This window comes from Filicampus tigris, chromosome 16, assembly GCF_054856515.1.
Source record: "Filicampus tigris isolate MCC_2025a chromosome 16, RoL_Ftig_1.0, whole genome shotgun sequence".
Taxonomy (NCBI): Eukaryota; Metazoa; Chordata; class Actinopteri; order Syngnathiformes; family Syngnathidae; genus Filicampus; species Filicampus tigris.
The window spans coordinates 9,862,373-9,872,380 of record NC_141232.1 but is presented as its reverse complement, the minus strand read 5'-3'; the positions used below and the strand labels follow the sequence as shown (position 1 = coordinate 9,872,380).

At 40.0% G+C, this 10,008-nt stretch overlaps 1 protein-coding gene across 2 annotated transcripts; it reads left to right on the top strand.

The window, feature by feature from the left end:
- The first annotated feature begins 2,178 nt into the window (after positions 1-2,178).
- Positions 2,179-9,389, top strand: wipi2 (WD repeat domain, phosphoinositide interacting 2). Of its 2 annotated transcripts, none has more exons than XM_086056469.1 (12): positions 2,179-2,435; positions 2,998-3,080; positions 3,412-3,581; positions 3,702-3,798; positions 4,610-4,707; positions 5,184-5,276; positions 5,416-5,486; positions 5,573-5,680; positions 6,203-6,367; positions 6,616-6,723; positions 7,374-7,471; positions 8,757-9,389. In XM_086056469.1, the coding sequence occupies exons 1-12, from the start codon at positions 2,362-2,364 to the stop codon at positions 8,867-8,869; spliced, it is 1,278 nt and encodes a 425-aa protein (XP_085912595.1). In that variant the 5' UTR covers positions 2,179-2,361; the 3' UTR covers positions 8,870-9,389. The 2 variants fall into 2 exon arrangements, with proteins under 2 accessions (XP_085912595.1, XP_085912594.1); XM_086056468.1 differs by having other exon boundaries at positions 5,573-5,686.
- The last annotated feature ends 619 nt before the right edge of the window (positions 9,390-10,008 follow it).

Here is a 10,008-nt window from a genome sequence, read left to right as displayed (position 1 = left end):
AACCACCACTCCTTCCCGGACAATTTATCTCCTCCCTCAAGTCTGTACTGTATTTTAGCTGTAAATATTTGTAGAGGAAACACTGGCCACTGGACTGCAAATACAGTGCTGAGGAACCCCCTACAGTCGAACACAAACCCTTCCCTGAGATGCAAACTGTCACCATCATAATTATGCTGTATTATTTGTACATTATGTGTTAAGAAGTAGTCGGTTGTCGGTTTTTGTTGTTGGTGTTTTTTATTCAATTGTTTTCATTTACAATTACGTCACTCTTTAGTATAAGGAATTCTCTGCTGGACTAGTTTTTAGTCTGATAGTATTTAGTAACACTATTAAAATTCTAGTATTTGTTCCTTGAAATTGCATTAATTTATTGCAACAGTATATTCTCTTCATTTTGTGGTGTTTCTCTAAACTGCTACAGCTTCCAATAAATGTATGTGAATGTTCAATTATTTTTTTTCAGATTTCAATTGTACCTATATACAATTTCGAGGTGTGCAACTGATATTTCATTAACTGTATTTGCAGGAAGATCCTAATCTATGCATTCCTTTTGGTTCTATGGTTATCCTCACACTTTCCTTGTTCCACTTTGGATAATCCATTACATCCGAGATGTGACGAAATATCATGACATTAATGATTCAACAACCTTATTGTGTTTTCTAAGGTGAAGTTCAGCCAAAATGTCGTGCGTACACGCATGGGCACTCACAAAGATTTCTACTTACGCAAGTAGAAATACGCAAACTGCAATGGAAAATTAAATATTATCCAACACCTAACTGAAATCCCTTGTGTGACAGTGTTGGGTTGGTGTACGATGCAGAACAGACACATTATGCAAAGAGCTGTGCAAATGCTTCAAACAAATGGTTATACATTTACACTAACTGTGTTGACTGGTAAAATCCGCAACATATACCACAGTGGCAAAGCATTTATAAGGTATCGTAAATGTCTTAGTACATTGTGATTGACTGACACTCTTCTATAATGTATGTGTGAGTATTGATGTGTCATTGTTTTTTTTCTTCACACATGATATGAGCATATTTATTCATGCAGATGAAATGATGGCTTCCACAGCTTTGTTGTCTATTTCAGAAGATGTATTTACCTGGAAGAGAATGTAAACCAAAGTAAACCAACGTGTGTTGGATGTGAGCCAGCGCTTACAGACCTCTAGAGGAACCAAAACATTCAATTGGACCAGAGGACACAGCTGTCATAGCCTCACAAAGTCACAACAGTAAGCACACACTTCACGTTTCAATGCATCAAGTTATGGTTTGGATAATCAGAAGAGAATATAATACACATTATATACATTCTGTAAGGCCCAACAGTTAGAAGTATTCATGAATGAGGAAAACGGAATTTACTACATACTGTACAGTCATTTTATCATCATTATTATGATAATAAATAAATACAACTGTGATAATAATAAATAAATACAGCTAAATAAAACTATTTTTTTTTTTACTTTTAATCTAGTGATATTATTTTAATGTTACAGTACTCTTACTTGAGTAAAACTTTTGGCTACAATACCCACAATTCATAACGTTAGCCAAGCTATGGGAAAAGGTTGTTTCGATGGCAAAAAAACGGCCGAATTTTTTTCTCATTGTGCCAAGTTATCAAAACAGATAATTAGTAATATCATACATACATTACTACTACATATTTTTTATTTAAGTGAATGAGTTGATTCATTACCTCTACTTTTACCAGTCTTTCCCACCACAAATATCTGGACTTCAACTTAAACAAAGAGTATGAGTATTTTTGCTACCTCTGAATTACTATTATTATCATTATTATTATTATTATTATTATTATTATTATTATTATTATTATTATTATTATTATTATTATAAATGTAACCTTGATTCATTGTACTGTATATGAATGCATGTATGGCTGTACTACTACGTATCGACAGAGGACGACGCTGTAGCATGAAATCATGAAACATTTGCGTTTGTACATGTTAACAAACTTGGGCAGATATTTTTTTTTGTCGCATAAAAAACGCAAGAGGCAGGATAAACAGCATTCATAACCGTGTCAGAACAATTATTATTTTCAAGTCATGTTCAGAACAGTGCAAAAAAATTGTTTCGGTTACTTTAAGGCCTCTCCACGCTTCTGTCTGCGCGCATGCGCAGATGCGTGAAGCAGCAACCCCCAGTGAAAAACAACAACAATCCTGTTAGCATTGTTACGGCTGGCCAACGCAATGGTTCCCTAAAGCTCAACTGTACGTCTGCCCCTTAACACACTACCTTCACCAGGCCAGCACATTCCATTTCCCCCGGGCCTTTATACGTCGATGGTGCCGGGCTCATGAACTTGGCCAGCCTAAGCGGGGATGCGGGCGGAAGCCAGCTCCTCTTCGCCAACTTTAACCAGGATAACACGTAAGCCGGGGCCGAGCCGAATGGAGGGTAGGGCGGGGAAGAACACAGGCAGGCTCCGTGGAATGTTCGATGCTACCGTGGGCCATGCTATGGAGCTAGCGAGCGTTAGCTTCCATTTTGTGGGCTTTTTTGCTTTATGACGGCCTGACACTGCTAGACGAGACGCGGTCTGGCTTTCTTTTTTCAAAATACTAAAGCTAATGTACGAGTATCGTTTGTTATCCAATTCTAATACTGTATATCGTCTTATATTGTCGGTGGTTAGCCGCTAGATGCTAGGATAACATGCTCTCACACGCTAACTTTTTCTCCATCTATCAGAATAGATTTGTATTCATCATTGTCAATGTGGCTCATTGAATTCGCATAATATAACGTGAAGTCATTATAGTACTTTCTATTGCGAGCTGTTTGACGTAACATTTTGCCAAATTTTGTGGGGCTTTGAATAAACATGCTGAGTTTGGTACAGTTACGTCAGGCTAGGACGTTACGGCGTTATTAAAGATGTATTATCTTTCTAATGCAGCGTTGACTTGTTTGTGTTGTGTTGATTTCAAAGGTCCCTGGCTGTTGGCACCAAATCAGGATACAAATTTTTCTCTTTGTCCTCTGTGGAAAAATTGGAGCAGATATATGAATGTAGTGAGTATCCTGTATGTATCTGATTACATGTGAACAAATATAAATATACATTGTGTGTGTGTGTGTGTGTGTATATATATATATATATATATATATATATATATATATATATATATATATATATATATATATATATATATAGTACAGTTGAGTATTTTCCATTAATAGCATGACTTAAGTCCTATTATTTAATATCACTTCCTTATTTTTGTATCTAACTTCCTTCTCATGACACATCCTCCAAAGTCCTCCAATGAAATAGCATGGAACTCAGCCAACCGCAAAAGTGACAAAGCTGATGATATACTGTATGTGCGTTTGTGTCATACAGCTGACACAGAGGATGTGTGTATCGTGGAGCGCCTGTTCTCCAGCAGCCTGGTGGCCATCGTCAGCCTCAAAGCCCCCAGGAAGCTCAAAGTCTGTCACTTCAAGAAGGGAACAGAAATCTGCAACTACTCCTACTCCAACACAATACTGGCTGTTAAACTGAACAGACAGGTAAGAAGATAAATGCACTCTCCCCTTTCACTTGTTGCAGTGTCTTCCGTTGTGTTTAGAGCTAAATAACAGAAAAGATCAATTGATATTTAGTTTCTTTTTTTGTGGTTTCTTCTACAGAGGCTGATAGTGTGTCTGGAGGAGTCGCTTTACATTCACAATATTCGAGACATGAAAGTGCTGCATACAATCAGAGAGACCCCACCCAACCCTTCAGGTTTGTATAAAGCTCATAACAGTATGTCTGTTTACTCGCATCGACCACATTAGGTAACCTGCACAATCTGATTGCGATGCAATACTTGAGTTGTATTGTAGTTGGGTTAGATGCTTGTGGAGAGGTTGGTGATATATAAAAAGCTCATGATATTGGGGGGGGAGGAGCTCATTTTGAAAAAACATCACAATATTCTCTTTTTGTACATAATAGGCCAGTCATGCATCAAATTAAACTGCACTAATAAACTGACCACCAGAGGGTGCTGGAACTGCACAAATGGAAAACAACTTGGGCTTTTAAACAGTTTTGCTGCTATTAATATTGTGACATGAAGACAACGATATATTTTTTAAATTTTATTTTTGCGATATCACAATATTGCCGATATTGTGACATCTCTAGTAACTGAGCCTGCCTTTTTGTGCCATGTGTCATTTTACCAATGTAGGCCATATCCCTCTGAGTTACTTTTTTTTGGTATGAAAAGTGCTTTATAGATTAAATTTGATGTACTCCTGCGCCATAACTGGGCTCTGCGCTCCATTCGTAAGATTGAAATGTCATATGTCAGAACCATGTAAACTACTACAAACACTCAAAGCAAGTCATTCTTTACCAATAATCCTTTGTGTTGATGTGTAAACCTCAACCTTTTTGTCCTCACACTCTTACACACTCCACAATAATAAACACATAGTTGAATTAGTACTTTTGACAGTGTCATTTAACATGAGTGTTTTTGATACAGCTCTTTGATTGGATCGCTTTCTTTGAATGACTTTATTCTTGTTTGTGTGCTTTCCAACAGGGTTGTGTGCCCTGTCCATTAGCAATGACAACTGTTACTTGGCATATCCTGGGAGTGCCATGATAGGAGAAGTTCAAGTGTTTGACACTGTCAACCTGGTAGGTGAACATTAAAAACAACGCCACATCTGCCACTCAGACTGTCTCTTTAGTAAAGACTTCACTTTTCATTGACAGTTTTGGCATTGGAGATGTTCATTACAGACATGTTGTTGTCCATCATATTGTCATTGCTTGTTCGACTACACATTTTCAACCAGCGAAATATGCGGTTTTAGCTCAATAGGGTAACTGAATACGCTTCACAGAATTCTAAGTGCAATATTTAAAAGCATTTACAAGCAAAAGAGTTACACATGAAAAAGTAAAGAAATCAAAAGTAGTTTACTAAAAAATACTAAAAGAACACAGTGCAAGAACAAGATTTTGGAAAAATGTATTTTAAAAAATGCTTTAAAAGACTTAAATCATCACTTTTAACCTGGATTTAAAAGTATTTCCACTTGGTTCTGACTTCACTTCCGTTGGCAGCTTATTGCACCCCTTACAAGTTCGTATGTGTGCGTGTGTTCCAGCGAGCCGCAAACATGATTCCAGCCCACGACAGCCCATTAGCGGCTCTTGCATTTGATGCCAGTGGAACCAAGCTGGCCACAGCTTCAGAGAAGGTAGGACTGTAACAAGGCCCTTGCCTGGTTTTTCTCTCGCTCGCTCTCTCTGCGCGCTTGAGTAAATATAGTCGCCTTGCAATGCCTTCAACTGTTGTCTTCCTTTGCGTGTCTTTGATGTTTCACTTCCTCGTCCCAGGGCACAGTCATCCGTGTCTTCTCCATCCCAGAAGGACAAAAACTCTTTGAGTTTCGACGAGGAGTCAAGAGGTGATTGGTGTGGTGTGAAGCTTTTGCTGTAGCGAGCTCATCCAAGTGTGTCTTATCCGCGTGTGTGTATGTGGTCCTGTTCGTAGGTGTGTGAGCATCTGCTCTTTGGCCTTCAGCATGGAAGGCTTGTACCTGTCAGCCTCCAGCAACACAGAGACGGTTCACATCTTCAAACTTGAAACACAGAAGGAGAAGTACGTGTACGTATTTCCAGATAGAATGCTGGTCTTATGTTGTGCTAGCTTAGTAAATCACTTAGCTGACTTCTGTGCAGGCAGCTTGGGTTCAGCTCCCACGTTGTGACAGTGTTGTCTCTCTAACAGTGCTCTCTGATTGACTGCAACCAGTCCAAGGTGTAGTTCGCCTTTTGCTCAAAGTCAGCTGAGCCAGACTGATCAGGATAAAGCATTTTTTTTTTATACTTGCCTATATTGATAATATGAACCATCTGGTTTACAGATGATATGATAAAAAAAAAAAAACGGCACCATAAGTGTACATGTACTTGCACGGGTCAATGACTCTTTGTAATTTCCACTAACAACCAAGGCTAAAATTAACTCCTTGAGAGGAGAGAAAAAAAAACACCCAAAAAAAGCATAGATATGTTAAGTGTGGACTGTGAGTATGCGAAGAATTACCATATAGAAAACGGAAAAATGGCTGGTTCTCCTCTGAACATCACGTTGTTTGTCACATGGTGTGCGTGTGTGTAGGCCAGCAGAGGAGCCCACTACATGGGGTGGATACCTGGGCAAGGTTCTGATGGCGTCAACCACCTACCTGCCCTCTCAGGTCACCGAAATGTTTACACAGGGGCGAGCCTTCGCCACCGTGCGGTTGCCTTTCTGTGGCCATAAGAACATCTGCGCTTTAGCAATGTAAGTTTCTCTTTGTGCGTTGTTTGTTGCACTCAGTTAGCAAGAAATAGAAAAAAAAAATCTGAAGAAAAATATGGAATGTGGTTTGTTTTGGAATTATTTGGAATTATCCATGCCTTTCTGTCCATACAAAGTATAAGCGCCAGTGGGAACTAGGTAGAGGCACGTCAGCATGACAAATAGCGTGAAGTTAATGAATTCACCATAACATATGCAGTCTTATTTTTGTCTTTTTGGTTTTCTCATAGGATTCAGAAGATTCCCAGGTTGCTGGTTGCAGCGGCTGATGGCTACTTGTATCTCTACAACTTGGATCCGCAAGAAGGAGGGGAATGCACTCTCATGAAGCAGCACAGGTAACGCACATACAGCGCAAGTGCTCTGTTTTCTTGCACACCAATAACTCCACTTTTACTAAATAAAACCATATTGGGATTGGGATGTTTACATGTTTTACTTCAAGATTATTCCATTCATTATTATGCTTGTGTTATTGTCAACGACAGCTACATTGGCCACAGCTTCAGGTACTCGTGCACAGTAGAAAGATATATAAGAGCCAAGAGCAGTGTAAGAATACCACATTTACAAAGGTCACTCAGTTACATTGCTCAGTTTTGTACCATTAAACAATATGTTTATTATTTTGGTTGTAGTTCTCAGTGGTGAAGAACTTGACTGTCTCTATAACGTTACATGGTTACTGTCCTTGTGGTGTGTATAGACATTTTTGTAGGCCAACTAAACATTATGTAATGTTAACAATATAAATTATTTTATTATCATTTAATTTTGTGTTGTCATTGCTTTGTTTTGACACAAGGTATTTAGACGCAATTTGGACCTGCGCAAATTGTTTCTATGTGCTGTGTCACTGTAAACACAGACATATGTCAATTGAAATTTCCACGAAAACAGAAAAAGAGAATAATAGCAATAGGGATTAAAATCAGACTTGGTCACTTGCACCCGCAGTGTCAAACAGAACCTGTGCTCTTGACCTCAGGTTAGACGGCAGTGCAGAGCCGCCTAATGAGATCTTGGAGCAAGGGTCACATGATCGCCCACTTGTGGCGCAGACCTACAGTGCTTCTGTCACTAAAGGTATGTCACAGTATACTCACGCTCAACGGTGAGTTACATTTAGAATATTCCTTGAAAGCCTTCTTTGAAAATGTGCATGCAGAATCCCAAATAAGGAAGGAGCATTGCTAAGCATGGTACACACGTACTGACACTCGAGGTTAATTTTACCATTTTCACGCGCTTGCGATCAAATTGAGCAAAGACTTGACCCTCAGATGTTTCTGAAATATTATTAAGAGTGATTATCCTGTGCTGTAGGGTGTTTTGGTGATTTATTTTTTCCCCCTCTCTGATCTGTTTGGAAAATGTGTTGTCTAGTCGGAGATCGATCTGTCACGGACTCTGTGATTGTGATGCGAAAAGTAACAATAGCCAATTGGGAAGTGAACTGAAGTTCGCGCTGCTGTCGGACACAAATAGAGGAAAACTAGTTGTGTTGACTCTCTGTGGCAGAATCCCACTGAATGGTCAAGACGGTGTGTGGGGTTCAGCAACTAATTTTACCAGTTGCATACAGTCTGCAGCGGCTCACTAATGATGTTACGGCTAATTAAAATGTCAGGTTATGTCACAGAATCTTTCACAACGAAAATTACATTTACAGGGGTCAAGTGCGCTCAGACCACCGCCAAGCAGAATATAGAGAAGTTGTGGATTTAGAAGAATACTAAACTATATTTTAAATTTCAGACGGCGTCAGACAGAAACCTCGTATGTCCATTGTTTTATTTTTTATCCGTCCCCATGTCAAGTGTTATTTTTTCACAATAATAATTGAAAGAGTTCAGAAAAAGTTTGAGAACAAATCTAGTCACTCTCTCTCAACTGTCTGAGAAGTGTTGTAAAACTCTGCCTCGAATCAAAAGACAAAGAATAGAAGTGTGTCTTCAAACGGGTTTTAAAAGTGGACAGAGAGGGGGCTTGCCTAACATCCAATGGAAGGTCATTCCAAAGAGAAAGACCAGCAACAGAGAAGGCTCCATCCCCTCTGAAGGCTCACTTAGTCCTTGGGACCTGCAATCTAAGCTAACAGTTAGCTTTGTGAGTGACCACAGGAGGGCAATATAATCATAATAATAATCCTACAAAATCTTTTTGTAGTATAAAATGTGTTGCTTGGTTCAATAAAGGTTTGGAAACTGCACTATACGAACAGTAAGCACACATGGGAGTTTTTTCCTCGTCATGAGTGGGATTTCACATTTCAAAATTCGTATGTGTGTACCTGGCTTTGCGCTAACTTAGTATTTTATGTGCTCCATTACATGACCTTTGAACTCATCCTCACCTTTGAACGCCCTAGGTTACTGTGACGAGCAAGGTGCTGTGGGAGGGGCGGGGCTAGAGGAAGACCTCAACAGCTTGCGGCTGGAGGATGACAACGAGCAGCCGCCGCTCATCCTGGAAACTGACTGACCAAACGGAGGGCCGCACCCACCAATCAGAGGGCTCCTCTGGCGCTGCTATCTACAAGTGACACGAGGGGGGGGGGCAGGATCAGCGAGGGAAGGTGTTTTTTTTCTGGTTGTTTTTTTTTTTTTCTCCTCTCAAACACACGAGTGCTACGGAGCCTGTCTATTGTTATCTGTTGTTGTTTCTCTTCACATACACCTCCACATTTTATCATCCTCCCTCCTCCTTGTGCTCCTTTTCCCCTCAGTTTAGTCTGCGCGGACCAAACTGACTGCTTTGCATGTACATGTGCCAACCGCTCAAAGGAAACCCCAATGTGAATGAGAGTTTGTGAGCGTGCGTGTTGGACTTTTGATCAAACTAGAAATGTAGCTGTGATCTACTAAAGACGCGCAAATTCTCGCGCTGTGTAAAAAAAAAAAAAAAAAAAGATTGTGTAAGTGCCTCTTTGCCCTTCATGTTTTCTGTTTTGAGATCTCTGCATTGGCTTAATAAAAATCTATTTTCATTTGTCCGATCTTAACCGAGGGTGTGCACTGTACTCTCTTTTCTGACGCTTTGCTCTTTCACATCCATACACAAACGCACACGCACGCGCCGCTGGGCAAGGAGTGCACATTGTGTTGTCAGCTCGCGTGTGTCTAGATGCTTTTTATTGGCACAGGTTTGTGTTTGCGCATGTGGCGTAATTAGCTTACATTTATCCTTAATCACTTCTACCTCTTAGAGGCTCGTCGGACCCGCCCATCCTTGCTTTCCTCCAACCAGTGGTCAGATTCCGACTTTTGATATGGCAATTTTTAAAAAGCTACACAGGCATTTCTACTCAATGCTGTGTGATCCTGCATGATGTTGCCGTGGTATTGTGTCCATACACTGAAGACATTTTATGGGTGGCGACCATCTTGTATGCAGAGCTCAGAAACACAACAATCTGTCTGTACATTTCTTATCATGGCAGGTTGACACTGTAAAATGTTCTGCTTGTGGCCATAGACTCGATGTGGACAATTCATGTCTTCATTTAATTGGTCTGCTGGTCTAGGACGTTAGTTCCAGTTGTCCTTTTGGTGACTGAAGCCACTCAGAAAAGATGAACCAGGAGAATGGGAGTGTCGTGCTTTTGCTATTGATTTTTGTAT